At 37.6% G+C, this 16,042-nt stretch overlaps 1 protein-coding gene across 2 annotated transcripts in view; it reads left to right on the top strand.

Moving 5' to 3' along the window:
• The window catches only part of DGKB (diacylglycerol kinase beta), a 457,353-nt gene that overhangs the window by 71,595 nt on the left and 369,716 nt on the right, over positions 1-16,042 (top strand). For both annotated transcript variants that reach the window (XM_034760549.1, XM_034760547.1), the window contains exons 4-5: positions 612-765; positions 11,568-11,708. In XM_034760549.1, coding sequence (XP_034616440.1) covers positions 612-765; positions 11,568-11,708 — 295 coding nt within the window. The remainder of the gene's footprint in view (positions 1-611; positions 766-11,567; positions 11,709-16,042) is intronic.

Here is a 16,042-nt window from a genome sequence, read left to right as displayed (position 1 = left end):
CTTTAATCTCAGAGTCACTCTATATTACTTAGTAGGATAAAATGTAATTGTGAGCTTTTACTGTTCATTTAATAACTGATAGTACTGTATCACCAAAATGAAAGCAACAATATGGGCTGATTAGTCTCTCCATTTTACTTTGCTGTAGAATACAAGAACAAATTAAATTAAATGGCAAAAATCACAAGGAAACTTTTGTTTATATAATGCTATATAGTCAACATGTGAAAATTTTTGCTATTGGAAGTCCTCAAGACAAAGGGGTTGGTTCTCACTTACGCTGAGGCCCCTTTACAGCATTCTGGTAGTGTAAGGGGGCCATAAAGTGGGAGTGAATGTAATTTACCAGATTTGTAGAAATGAGCCTTAAAGTAAATAAGAATCAGGGCCAAATGCTGTAGGTGGAGTTTTAAGGGCTGTGAATTTTTGAAACATTAATAAAAAATTGTAGTTATGTGAGTTAAAACTGTGTGATTGTCATATTTTATAAATGTATATTATTAAAGTTTTTCTACTATTTCAACCAATAACCAAAATTCATTTAATATTAGATTTATCCTGAAATGCCTGAAGTTAAAGGTGTTTTTATTTTTATTTTTTTTAAACTTTAGACAATTGATTTAGAAGGATTCAGGCTGTTCATGAAGACCTTTCTGGAAGCCGAGCTGCCCGATGATTTCAGTGAACATCTCTTTACGTCATTCAGCAACAAAATCTCCCATTGTATTCCCTTAGTTAAAAGCAAGCCCCAACTCCTACCAGGAGGTAAGTAATCAAAATAATACCGATTTAACAAAGACTGATCTATTTTAAAGGAAAATATCTACATGGGAAATTGAAAGTACAGCAGTAACATTTGTTTCTAAGAGCCATACAAGCATAGAGTTCTAGGCAGTGTATAGAACTTGTGCTTTTATCCTGGACTCATGTTGTGATCAGGTGTTTGCAGAATTGGGGGAAGTATTCCAGTAAACCTCTTTTTCAATGCTGTGCTGTGCTGTGCTGTGCTGTGCTGGAGGAATGAAATTAAATAGTTGCACTTTATTAATCCACAGTCACCATCCAGCCAAGGCACCAAGTGGACTAACTTTGTCAAATTAAAACCTATTCAATTTCTAATCTTACGTGGCACTGATGCCTATTTTCTGTGCTACTTAAACACCACTTAGGAAACCACTGTTCCTGTAGCAGGTTCCCACAACTCCTGCTTGATGCTTTGAAGCTTCCTTGCAACTACTCCCTCCCCTGTAATTGACTAGTTGTGCTGCTGCTCCTACCCATCCTTTGCATTGGATATTTAAAATAGCTATAGTTACTGTTTATCTGCCACATTTCCTCAAGCAACATAAGGCCCTTGTCCTCATTGAGTAGTTTGAAGTTTTTCTACCAGTTTTCAGAATTTTATTAACTATGATTGAGTTCTCAGAGAGGATAGAGCAGCTCAAAAATATATAAAAACAAAAAAGTATAATAAATAAAACAAAACACCAAACATCCACTCCCACCCCCAATAAAAACAGAGTTGTACTAAACTTTGCAAGAAAAATTAGGTTGAGTGTAAAAATAAGCCTGAGATATTTCAGTGCACTTGGTAATTATTTTGAGAACTTATAACTGTTTGGAGAAAAGAAAGAAGTGCCCCAATCCTGAAACTACTTATTCACATTCTTATTGAAATCAATAGGATTACTCATGGGAATAAAGTTACATGTGTGTAAGAGTATGCAAGATTGGGGCCTGTTTATATAATTTTAACCATTAGCATAATGCTATCTTAAGTGCCTTTTAGTCTCATCATTGATACTTATCAGAATGCTTGTGTAAGCAGTTTTCTACTGTGTAATTAGCCTTTTGCTCCTGCCTGATTTTTACAGTGGTGTTATAATCCGAGGTTTCTAACATCACAAATTCCCCAGTGTGGAAGCAATTGAGATTCAATGGCTGGAAGGAGTATATGGCATTAGTGAGACCATTACTGGAATGCTGTGTCCAGTTCCGGTGTCTATATTTTAAAATGGACGATGACAAATTGGAAAAGGTTCAGGAAGGAGTTACAAGAATGATATGAGGTCTTTACAATCTGCCTTACAGAGATTAAAGAAGCTCAAACTTTTGTTTATCCAATGGAAGATAAAGAGGTGACTTGGTCATGGTCTCTAAATATCTCTAGGGGAAAAGACTTTTTGATACAGGGCTTTGTAATCTCGCAGACAAAGACATAATAAATCCAATGGTTGGAAGCTGAAGCTAGATAAATTTAGACTAGAAATTATGTGAGGGTAATTAACCATTGGAACTCCTTACCTAGGGATGTGGTGGAATCTTTATCACTTTGGAGTCTTTGGTCCCTTCTGGCACTGAAATCTATAAAATGTGGTGATTCTTTGGGTGTCAGGAAAAGAGGACAGGACACCTTTAAGGCTTCCTACTGCTCTTGGATTACAAGGGAGTGGGAAAGGGGGATAGACTTACCTGAGTGGAGCCAAGGGGGGGAACAGGAAGTGGCTGGACTAGGGAGAGGCACTGACCCATCCCCACGTTGGGAAAGGGGTTAGTATTTATACCCCTGCATTCTGGAACTCTCTCAATCACTGACCAGAATCACCCTTTCCCCACCCAGGGATCAGAGTAGAACCAGATTTTATGATCTTCCCTGTGCTTGCGTTAGTTGCCTTTTTGGGGAGGACTGAGAAGGAATTTTTACCTGACCACCAGATTGACTGAACCAGAGTGGGTTTTTTTGTCTTTCCCACAATAGGTCGGTGACCTAGTGAGTTAGGTAAGGAGGTGAGGTCAAGATGTTGCAACTTAGTAGGTAACAGGTGTGGCAGGTGCCCAGTGCAGGTAGTCATTACAGAGGGGATACAGTTCCCTGATAAATAGGAGTTGGAAGTGGATTTCGGGGGAGGCACCCCCTAAGAAAGCCTAAAAAAGTTGGGTTGGGGCTCCTAATCCCTCATACAAGGGCTGGGTGGTTGGGTCCCAGAAACAGGCTGGCTGGGTCCAGGTTGTGAAGCAGGAGGGCTGACAGCAACTTCCCAAATAGATAGAAACAATTAAGGGGTACAAAATATATCGGAAGGACAGAACAGGTCGTGCGGGGGGTGGGTGGGGAAGTGGCACTATATGTGAAAGAAAATGTACAATCAAATGAAGTAAAAATCTTAAGCAAATTCACATGTTCCATAGAATCTCTATGGATAGAAATTTCATGCTCTAATAAGAATATAACATTAGGGATCTATTATCGACCACCTGACCAGGACAGTGATAGTGATGATGAAATGCTAAGGGAAATTAGAGAGGCTATCAAAATTAAGAACTCAATAATAGTGGGGGACTTCAATTATCCCCATATTGACTGGGAACATTTCACTTCAGGACGAAATGCAGAGATACAATTTCTCGATACTTTAAATGACTGCTTCATGGAGCAGCTGGTACGGGAACCCACAAGGGGAGAGGCAACTCTAGATTTAGTCCTGAGTGGAGCGCAGGAGCTGGTCCAAGAGGTAACTATAGCAGGACCGTTTGGAAATAGTGACCATAATACAATAGCATTCAACATTCCTGTGGTGGGAAGAACATCTCATCAGCTCAACACTGTGGCATTTAATTTCAAAAGGGGGAACTATGCAAAAATGAGGGGGTTAGTTAAACAGAAGTTAAAAGGTACAGTGACTAAAGTGAAATCCCTGCAAGCTGCGTGGGCGCTTTTTAAAGACACCATAATAGAGGTCCAACTTCAATGTATACCCCAAATTAAGAAACACAGTAAAAGAACTAAAAAAGAGCCACCGTGGCTTAACAACCATGTAAAAGAAGCAGTGAGAGATAAAAAGACTTCCTTTAAAAAGTGGAAGTCAAATCCTAGTGAGGCAAATAGAAAGGAGCATAAATGCTGCCAAATTAAGTGCAAGAAAGTAATAAGAAAAGCCAAAGAGGAGTTTGAAGAATGGCTAGCCAAAAACTCCAAAGGTAATAACAAAATGTTTTTTAAATACATCAGAAGCAGGAAGCCTGCTAAGCAACCAGTGGGACCCCTTGATGATCGAGATACCATAGGAGTGCTTAAAGACGATAAAGTCATTGCGGAGAAAATAAATGGATTCTTTGCTTCAGTCTTCACAGCTGAGGATGTTAGGGAGATTCTCAAACGTGAGCTGGCTTTTGTAGGTGACAAATCTGAGGAACTGTCACGGATTGAAGTGTCACGAGAGGAGGTTTTGGAATTAATTGATAAACTTAACATTAACAAGTCACCGGGACCAGATGGCATTCACCCAAGAGTTCTGAAAGAACTCAAATGTGAAGTTGCGGAACTGTTAACTAAGGTTTGTAACCTGTCCTTTAAATCGGCTTCTGTACTCAATGACTGGAAGTTAGCTAATGTAACGCCAATATTTAAAAAGGGCTCTAGAGGTGATCCTGGCAATTACAGACCAGTAAGTCTAACGTCTGTACCGGGCAAATTAGTTGAAACAATAGTTAAGAATAAAATTGTCCGACACATAGAAAAACATAAACTGTTGAGCAATAGTCAACATGGTTTCTGTAAAGGGAAATCGTGTCTTACTAATCTATTAGAATTCTTTGAAGGGGTCAACAAACATGTGGACAAGGGGGAACCAGTGGACATAGTGTACTTAGATTTCCAGAAAGCCTTTGACAAGGTCCCTCACCAAAGGCTCTTATGTAAAATTAAGCTGCCATGGGATAAAAAGGAAGGTCCTTTCATGGATTGAGAACTGGTTAAAAGACAGGGAACAAAGGGTAGGAATTAATGGTAAATTCTCAGAATGGAGAGGGGTAACTAGTGGTGTTCCCCAAGGGTCAGTCCTCGGACCGATCCTATTCAACTTATTCATAAATGATCTGGAGAAAGGGGTAAACAGTGAGGTGGCAAAGTTTACAGATGATACTAAACTGCTAAAGATAGTTAAGTCCAAAGCAGACTGTGAAGAACTTCAGAAAGATCTCACAAAACTAAGTGATTGGGCAACAAAATGGCAAATGAAATAAATGTAAAGTAATGCACATTGGAAAAAATAACCCCAACTATACATACAATATGATGGGGGCTAATTTAGCTACAACAAGTCAGGAAAAAGATCTTGGAGTCATCGTGTCTAGTTCTCTGAAAATGTCCACGCAGTGTGCAGAGGTGGTCAAAAAAGCAAACTGGATGTTAGGAATCATTAAAAAGGGGATAGAGAATAAGACTGAGAATATATTATTGCCCTTATATAAATCGATGGTACACCCTCATCTCGAATACTGCGTACAGATGTGGTCTCCTCATCTCAAAAAAGATATACTGGCACTAGAAAAGGTTCAGAAAAGGGCAACTAAAATGATTAAGGGTTTGGAATGGGTCCCATATGAGGAGAGATTAAAGAGGCTAGGACTCTTCAGCTTGGAAAAGAGGAGACTAAGGGGGGATATGATAAAGGTATATAAAATCATGAGTGATGTGGAGAAAGTGGATAAGGAAAAGTTATTTACTTATTCCCATAATACAAGAACTAGGGGTCATCAAATGAAATTAATAGGCAGCAGGTTTAAAACAAATAAAAGGAAGTTCTTCTTCACGCAGCGCACAGTCAACTTGTGGAACTCCTTACCTGAGGAGGTTGTGAAGGCTAGAACTATAACAGAGTTTAAAAGAGAACTGGATAAATTCATGGTGGTTAAGTCCATCAATGGCTATTAGCCAGGATGGGTAAGGAATGGTGTCCCTAGCCTCTGTCTGTCAGAGGGTGGAGATGGATGGCAGGAGAGAGATCACTTTATCATTGCCTGTTAGGTTCACTCCCTCTGGGGCACCTGGCATTGGCCACTGTCGGTAGACAGGATACTGGACTAGACGGACCTTTGGTCTGACCTGGTACGGCCTTTCTTATGTTCTTATGTTAAGGAAATGATGATCTGCATTGTACAATTTATTGCCACATATTCCCAAGTATGTTAAATGAATACAGTTGCAACCTAATTAGACCACATCCATTGCCTCTGGTCTTTCTTCCTGTGTGGTTGGGACAATGCCGGTTTCTAGCATCAGGGAATGAATCAGAAAACAAACATGCTGATTACCAAGGAAACAACTTCCGCTTACCCACAGTTATCTTGGTAAGCAGCAGCAATTATTGAGTTTTGAAAGGAATTTTTATATCTTGCCTACAGAGATTGACTTGGTTTTTGTTAAATCTACCTATTTGGTAGTTCCTAAAGCAGGTAAAGTACTTTGTACACTATTGTACATACACTGAATAAAATATTTTTCACCTTTTTTTTTAATCTCCAGTGGTTGTTTTTGCCTCTTTGCTTTATGATCTCTGGCTTTAAAGATATAATTGCTTAGTTAATAGCCATTCATGTCTATTACTCTGTACAAACATGTTACTATTCTATTTTCCTAGGTTGTACAGAATATTTTTATACTACCATCTCCAGCTTATTTTAAACACAGTATTTTATACATATACTTTCATAGGCATTGAATACGCTGAGATACCTTCCCTTATTGCTATCTTTTTATAAAGCTCCACCAGTAGCAGCGCTAGTGTAGACAAGTAGCTGAAAACAGTTAGTATTTTAATCACCTTGTCAACTAGACCTGCTCAACATGCCAAGCAATAGGAAGCATGATCTAGTGGATTGTGCAAAAGAGTAAGAATGTCTTTATTCTAATCTCAGCTCCGACACTGACTTGGACCATAATTTTCAGTCATTGTGAGCTGCTGATGAACATCCGTCTAAAATCAGGTCATTGGTCTCCCAAGCAGGGCACCCAGAAATTGAAACACCCAAATTTAATGGACGGTTTTTAAAAAATTGACTTTAACAACCTAGGTTTTTCAAGTTGTAAAATTGAAATAATACGTACCTTGAAAGGGTAGGGTGTGAGAATTAAAAATATGTAGCATAATTTGAAAATAAGACCTATAATAGAGGCACTGTGATCTAGGGACAGGGCATCACATCTAGGTTCTATTCCCAATTCTGCCACTGGCATTCTATGTAGTCTTGTGAAGTGAAGTGACTTGCCCTTCTCTCTACTGCTATTTCCCCTCCTTCCCTTCGTCTTGTCTACTTAAATTGTAAGCTCTTTGATGATGGGTTTTTTTTAATTGTGTTTATACAGTGCATAGTACAATAGGGCCCTAATCTTGATTGGGGCCTCTAGTTGCTGCTGAATTACAACTAAATAAGAATAATTATTAAACAATTTAAAATTATATTTTTTTTCAATTTCAAAATATGCTTTCAGGCTATTATTATTTATACAATTATTTTGTGTTTATTTACCAAGTTTTCTAAAGCTTTAGAGGCATAATTCTTTACATGCTGATTTTTGCCTTACACTTTACAATGATAATTGTGCATAATATGACAGTGCTCACTGTTTTACTACTATGCTTTTCTAAATCTGTCCTTTATAAATGATTTTCTTTTATAGTTATTTTGGATGCTATATATATTCAGCTGAATAGGTCTTCTTCTGCTGCCCTGTTAGTTTCTATTGCCAATAATGTGTCTGAAGCACAGTTTCATTGCTTTTTCTATTAAGCTTATTTTTTGTTGTTGATGTTTTCACAGTGGCTAGTGTGAGCTGCAAATACACCTTTGGTAGTAGCCACTAAAAATCAACAGTTACCAAATAAAAGAACAGGAGCACTTGTGGCACCTTAGAGACTGAAACCTGTCAAAGTTACCAAATAGTTATCACTATGTGGTATCATAGATGCTACAGAGATGGCGTGCCTGCCGATGGAGGGGGGGGGGGGGGGAACGAGGGCAGCCAGCTTCAGCAGTGTTACTGAGCATGCTCAGTCCAAGCCAAGCAGTAAATCTGGGTGAGAGGGGCACATAGCCCTACATATATCGCCTCTCCCATCCTTGTTCCTGTTCAGTCTTAGCAATTTAGTAGGGGCTGACTTTTTAATAGGCGTCATCTGTGTATTCATTTGCTTGTTTTCTTTTGTTTTGTTGGGTGGGAGGGGAGTTGCACATCTTTAGATAGCGACATTTGTTCATTTCACAATAATTTATTTAAAAATATTTTTAATCACATTTGGTGTTGTCTATGGTTATGTATCTCAGACCACTACACGCTGTGCTTAAAGTGGTCTGTGAAAGGTGGCGGTGGTGGGGTATTTATCATAATCTAGGATTAGCAGGTTTGGTAAAACAGTGTTTGAGGTCAGCCCCTTAGTAACTCAGCTCTATTTATGTATATATTTATTTTTTCTTGAGTCTGTTATCCCATGAAACATGCATCTTCCCAGTTTAAGCACTGAATGAATGAATAAATGGAAAGGATATAGACCCTTTTAGGTCAATTTTAGATTTGACTAACTTCTGCCTTGGAATGGTGCATATGGAATTTCCTTTACTTTGCAACACTCCCTCCCTCCTCTCCCCTGTTAAAACACACAGCCTCTTTTAAAACAATGTTATCTGATGTAAGAAGAAATGAATTTCAGTATTATTTCTGTCAGTGTATCCTTAGCTTGTTTTTATTGTATGTGTGTGGTTTTTATTGTAACAGTACTATATAAAATATTTCCCCCTTCACTCTGCCATTCAGGTCTTTAGCATCATGAGACCATTTTCTCTCAATAAAATCCTTATTATCCACTCATTATGAGACAATTTCATTCTCACTCTATTGAGTTAAGTTTTTTGGATTCAATATGATGCCAAGGGGACTGCTATAATACTGTTCAAACTTACAGTGAAGTCAATGATATTATGCCTAATACAAATGCTGTGGTGAAAAAAACATTCAGTTAGATAATTCCATTGACCTCAATTAGATTTATGGGTAATTTGGGACTGCAATTAAACTATATAATCTCTGACTGATGTATATGATTTTACATAGCAACAGCATTTATAATAGGTAACATGCAATGTGAAATAACTTGATGGTTGTAAATTTTAATGTAAAAAGCTGCAAAAGGCACAAGTCCACACAAAGGACTTGAATAATTTTATGTTATGCTATCCAGACGTTTTGTAACTAGTGTAGGACAGGGATTTGCAAAAGTAGAGAAAATATTTCAAATGCATTTGAAACTCATCTGGAAACTGAGCAGACTTGTAGTAGCTAGAGGGGAGGATAATGGACAAATGTTGCCAGAGACAGTTGTGTGATGAGTTGCTCTCTACAAGTGCCCCCGTCACATCTGTTTATAAATTGTATTCTCCCTTAGCGGCCTGAAGAGAAACTGGTCCTTATGTCAGGCAAGCTGCTGCCCTGAAAATGAGCATTGGCTCTTCTCAACTTACTGAAAAATGCCTTTGCTTTCGTATACCTTTGACTTGACAATGGGCTAAATTCTACTTTGCAATACAGATGCCATGTTCCCTCTGATTTCAGTGGGAGTGAGGGATATGTGTATGTGTGCAGAATAGGATCCAGTATTTTAGTTCCTTTTATTTCTCTGGACAGAATACAAGGTTATATTTTACCTTTCATGCTTCAAAATTCATCCCCATGTAATACATGATAGTGTTAAATAGCTGTTTGCACAATATATTTGGGGTTTTTTGCCATGTTATTTAGGTAGTTTCTTTTAAATATAACTAAGTAAACTTTTCAATTAGTTCTCCAAGGAATGGCAGAGTACTTTCAACCAAGAAAAGAATGGACTTCATTTGCTGAAAAATATGTTGTTGTTCCTTACTAGATAAGATTTAACATCTTTTTGATGAATATTTTATGACAATTTAATTTTATTGGCATTTATTAGCACTTAAGTTTTGTAATCTTATCGGTTTAGGTCCCTGTCCTGCAAGTAGCTCTGCATGGGAGAAACACCTGCATTGCTGCAGGGCCCAGATTCACTTCACTCTCAAGAACAGATTCAATTGCAAGAACAAGGCCTTAATTACCATGTATATATTATAGTTTTCTTTTTTCTTTTGAACTTGGCCATCTACTATGTGAAATTATTTTGTTGTTTATTAAATGCCAACATTTTCAGGTGTTGGTATAAAATGCAACTAGCAAGACTTTCCTTACCCCATAGATGTTAGATTTTAGATGATGTTTGGATTCTAGAAGGCAGATACCGAGAGACTCAGAGGAAGGAGTTACTTTAGAGTTAATTTTAAAACATGTTTTTTAGTCTAATGATTTCCATTTGTTATATTTGCAGACTTGTCATAAGGAAAGACCCTGGCACTATTGGGAAGTACTGGTTTTCCCATATAGAATAACTTAAAGTAATTCAGAGGTAAATCCATATTTAGTGCTGAGGCGCTCCTGGCATTTATATTTGGGCGCACACTGCCTTCTAAACACCCTTTTATTTATTTTAGTTGTCTTTATCTTTCTTACTATCTGCATAAAAAATGTGCTGGATGTAAACTTGATTTAAATTAATTGCTTCTGCATGCCCAAATTCTATTTGCTGAAAGACAAATCCTTCTCACCTTACTCACTCCAATAATCCCATTGAAATAAGCATGGAATACAATTTGTGAGATGAACATAGAAGATTCTGTTTCCATTGGCTACAGTAATTGTTTTAGCCAAAAAAATGTGTGTGAGAGAAATTATGTACGCAGCTTATCAGTGAAGAACCTGTTCTGAATGAATTACACAAAGTGTTTAAGAACAGTTAATCCTTTTATTAAGATTCTCCTTTAACATTGCCAAGGTCAGTGAAAAACATAATAAACCCCCTTAATCAGAAACTTTAACGATTCCTCTCTGTGTTGTCATGTCCTCCTGTTGTTTTCATCTTAACTTAGGGCTTGATCCTGCAAGTACTCATACATCCCTGGGAATAGTCCAACTAACTTCCAAATTGAAGCATGAGGATTGACAGTGCTGAAATTTGTATTTTACAAATGTATCAGCACTAGTTTGACTCATAAGTATTTCAATTATTATTATTAAAACTGGGATATTTATTTTCATAATATCTAGTGGCAGGGATTTTGACAGTTTAATTATTTGTTGCTCTGACACATGTATGACTCTGCCACTGGCAAGGGTACAAATTCAGGTGGCATGAAAGAGCATTATATGGCAACAAGCATCTTTGAATAGGGTGCAGCTTGTGAAGCTACATAATTTAGGAGGCCCATGGAACTTCTACAGGGACGCTGGAATGGAGGCAAATTTGGGCTGGATTGTGACAGCACGGGGGTGGGGGGGGAGACAATAACATATCCACTAAGTGAAATAAGGGTATTCAACAAAAACTACTGCACAGTCAAGTGAAAACAGATCACCCAAAATGGAAAGAAACTCAGTGAGTCCCAGAATTCCTTTCTTTGTTTCCTGTTGCAGGGAAGTGTTTTATTTTTTACCTGTGTATTTTATTGTTTTAGTCCTCTTTTGCGAGACCTGTAACACTATCTTAATTCTGCTTTTTGGGGTAAATGTGAAATAGAACTGTAGATGTTTCAACTGTCAATTGATCTATTTATCTAAATATTAATTAAACCCCATTATGTCTTTAAGGACTATAATTATATGCAAGAATCCTGGTTTTGATTCTCTATTTATGTAGTTGATAAAGATAACAAAGCATATGTATTATTTCCAGGTTTGAGAATTAATAAAGGTAACACTACATCACGACCTGCTGCTCCTGCCAATTTACATGTACCAGATGTAATCCAGTTGAAAGACATTGTTTGCTATTTGTCTCTGCTTGAAAGAGGAAGACCTGAAGACAAACTAGAATGTATGTATATATTTTTTTGTATCTGAGGAAAAAGCTGCTAAATCGGAGGGAATTAAAACAAAATAACAAAAGCCCCTAATAATTTGCTAATACATCTACCCGATTATAAAGCTAGTAACAACAGCCATTGGTTTATTTTCAGCTTTGCAAACCTGAGCTGTACGCAGTCTTGAGGAAATTCTGAAATGGAAATTTCTAGCTCTAAATTTAAGACTTAATGAAGTGTGGTTTTTTCTTAAAAAGGGACACTATAAAAATGCCATAGCAGAGTTCTGCATTCTTGTGTTTAGCTGATTTCCTTATCAAGTTTGCTCAGTAAGTTACAAAATGTATTTTTCCAACTTCCAGCCTCAATAATTGACCCTGGGCTCTGACTAACTGGGTTCTTTCCATCTTGCACATCATCACTAGTAGTATAGGCTTTGCAGTCCAAATTATCCCCTTAGATATACCTTCACCCTGCACTGCCCCATTATCTCCATCAGTCATACCTTTGAAAATCTATGTAAGGCTAAGGAGGATGCCTAGGGATGCATAAGTGTGAGTGTAGACAATGGGGCTTCCAGATGTAGTTGAGATGTTAATATGGCTGGTATATCCTATGTTGCTAGTGGTTATCCGCAAGATGGAAAGAACCCAGTTGTGTGTCCAGCTGAATCTGTAGGGCTAGCAGTTAGAAAATATGTCTTTACTTACAAACAAAGGCCTCAGTTCAGAAAAGCAATTAAATATATGTTTTAAGTTAAGCACATGCCTAAGCGCCTTTCCTGAACAGAAATGCTTTCCTCAACCAGGACCTGAAAAGTTTGATATGGAAATCAATGAAACACAAAGAATATAGAACCCCATGGTGTCATTCTTACAATCAGTTCTTGGGTTAGACTAACACACAGGCTACATCTGCACTTGGAGCTGAGGGGGTGATTTCCAGCTCGAGTAGACATACTCGCATTAGCTCTAATTGAGTTAGCGCTCTAAAAATAGTAAGGTAGCTCGGGTAACCTGGGCATTGTCTAGCTGCCCTTAATATGTACCCGTGGGGTTCAGGCAGGTTTTTGCTCGTGGCTAGTCCATACCATCATTCTCCTCTGCCTGTGCTACCATGGCTACACTACTCATTTTAGTGTGCTAGCTCAATGAGGGCTGGAGCAAGTATGTCTACACAAGCTGGGAATCACACCCCCAGCTCCAAGTGTAGACTAAGGTCCTTGCTGTCCTTACTGAGGCAAAAGCCGTATTGATTTGTCAGAGGTTTGTCTCCGTAAGAAATGCAGGATCAGGCCCTGATAGTGTACTATAGGTAATTATTCAGTATCACTGCTGTAAAAATACAGACACTAGGCTCTATCTGCTGGAAATTTATATTCATTGCAAGTTTTAATGACCATGTCTTTTATAAACCTCCAAGTTTTCTAGTCTATAGCTAGCATATAACTATAGCATCCAAGGTCCTAGTCCTGATTAACATAGGGTTAGTGGGAATTTTTCCTGAGTAATGACTGTCCCAAATTTGCCAATATCATAGCATTGATATCTTATAAATGCTACAATATTCCAAGGTTAATGATGTATTGAATGCTTCTCTGCAACTCAAAACAAAATCTGTGGATTATGTGTTGATCCCATGAATAGGAAAATCTAAATTCCTAGGTCTTAATTCAGCAGACAATACAGTGAGCCTATCCAAGTGGCAGACTGTGTAGGCCATTCCAGAATCCTAAAGCCCAGATCATCACCTTCAGATCCACATACAGAATGGGGGAAAGCTGCCTCTGCTGATCCCAGGGGTCTGCATTGTGGGAGAGGGCAGTGACTGGGGTGCTAACCAAGACCCCGGGCAAGGATGCACATCTCCCCTATGGTCCTGCAGAGGTTCTCCATAAAAGATGTTGCAATCTGGGGCTGTATTATCTTCTGTGTGCAGTCTCCTTTCCAGAAGTTGCAGTGCCAGAGAAGTCCCTGGTATTAAGACTCCAATGGAGTCCGGCTGCCAGGGAAAAGGTATTTGTCAGGGTACAGAGTTGCTGCAGAGTCATAAGACCCCTGCCCAGATGGTGGTGTCCTCTCACCAGTCCCCTGGTATCTACCAGCTTTCAGAATGGGCCTGTTGGCCTATTCTGAGGTAAATCCTACCCTGACTGGACAATGTGGAGAATTGTCTGTGAGGGGGCTTTTGTGGAAATTTCATACCCTGGGGCCCTCTGCCACAGAATACAGTCCAATAATTTCAATCACAGCCCTTGCACTATAAAGTTGTTCTTAATACTGAAGAGATTTGATTGTGATAATTTATTTGGGATGGAGATAAATGTGTAATCATAATGATCATCAATTGATGCCTCACGCAAAATATAATCACTTGCTATAATGCTATAAGAAATGCTTTGATAAAACAATCTCCAAGTGCAACAGCACAGAGTATTAAAGGCAGGTGCATATGCATTTTATATTAAAAGTTATTTGGAGATTTATCCTCATACTCATTACAATATTTACATAAAACAGATCAAAAATCTATTCTAATATAGACGTTTGTGCTTCCGTGAAATGCTGTTTTTTGATTATCAAGATTTTATTTGCTCTTCTATTTTTCTTCTACTACAAAGACTGGTGCATAAGGAAACCTGATTGAGAAATTTGTGATAATTAGTAGCTTTTGAAAATGAAAGTGTACCTAATTCAACTTTTTTTAATTTACAAAACAAAAATCTGTAAATAAGTAGTTTACATATGCTTTGGATGGCCTTTGAAAATTAAAATTAATTCCATGAGATAAGCATATAAGGCTAACACTGAGATTATGTATTTTTGGTTATCTTCAACAGAGGAAAAATTTGTCCATATAGTCATAGTATATTTCACCATGTAAATTACTAAATGAGGTCCTGATCCTGCAAACATTTAAGTACTCGAGTAACTTTGCATGTGAGTAGTCTTGTTTGTAGAATCAGGAACCAAGTACTTACTAAAGTGAATTTTTTTTAGTTAAATAACGCAATGGGAGAATTCAATATAAAATAGTAGCAGAAAAAAAGAAAAATTAAGGGGTGGATTGATCTAACTGTGCCCATAAAGAAGTCAATGGTTCTCCCATTGTTTTCAGTGTCATCAGAATTAGATCAAAACTGGATGCTTTTGAAAATCAGATCCAAGACACACAAATGAGGGGAGAAGTTATGCTTTCAGATAAAATTTGAAATACAGTGGAGACCCATTGAGGCAGAGAGATAAGAGTATTATATAACGATTAATAAATGTTTTTACTAATTGGTTAATCATTTGTTATAGATTGTTATCAAGTCCAACAGGTCAATAAGTTGCTTATAACCATGGTTTACAACTATTTATAACACCTTCTACTGATGTCCCTAAAGCCATCTTTAATGCTATTAATCATATCTGTCATATGCTTAAAACACCTATTAATCATTTATTAACCCTTTATAAACTATTTATAAATGGAATTTTAATATAAAGTGTTATCCAAAATTGTGTGGCGGATCAGAGAGGAATATAATACTGACTAAAGAATTGAAGCTTTACAGATTCATATTGAATATGTTTGTTTTAATCAGTTTAATTCATCCCTGTGCAGAGGATACTTAAATACTAATTTGAGGACATAAGTGGGATTTAAATCATGCATGGGCCTGATTTAATCTACATTATTTAAAATTGCTAATATTATAATACATACCAAAATCCCAATAGCTATTTATAGATGCTTGTATATCAATAGTTATCTTTGTCTTGTACAGAGATACATATTTTCATGATTGACTGCATTTTACTCTAGCACCATGTGTTCAACTTCGGTGTTGTATAAAACTCCCGAGCTGATGGCACTGCTAGAGACTGCAGGACTTAGTATGAAATCCATTCTGGGAAGGGAAGGGGGACGGTGAAACAGTTTTCTTACCTTGAACTGAGAACTTTTAAGAAGATCTATTTTTCTTTAATTTAAACATTATCTGATTAGTCTCTCAGTTTGGGAGATTCTGAAAGGTGTCATAAGTAAATCAGTTTCCTCAAATGTAATACAAGTGGCTGCTCAAGGGGTGAGACAATAAAGACAGACACTTTTATGCATAGGCACTGTACCTTTTAAGAGGTTTATGGTATACAATGTCTTTACACTCACTATTCCATTAGTTACAGAGAAGAATATGTGAGATGCTGCCTTTAAGATACTTACACTCACAAGGGGCCAAACAGTGTGCATTAAGTACAACCTATGGGGCAGAATGGAATTGCCCTCGAGCACCAATTCAGGAAAGCACTTTTGTGCATGCTTAAGTTCATTCTGTTTTCTGTAGCAGAACTAGCTTATGTGC

This window comes from Trachemys scripta, chromosome 2 (assembly GCF_013100865.1).
Source record: "Trachemys scripta elegans isolate TJP31775 chromosome 2, CAS_Tse_1.0, whole genome shotgun sequence".
NCBI classification, from domain to species: Eukaryota; Metazoa; Chordata; order Testudines; family Emydidae; genus Trachemys; species Trachemys scripta.
The sequence above is the reverse complement of the archived record's forward strand: the minus strand, read 5'-3'. Positions and strand labels throughout refer to the sequence as shown.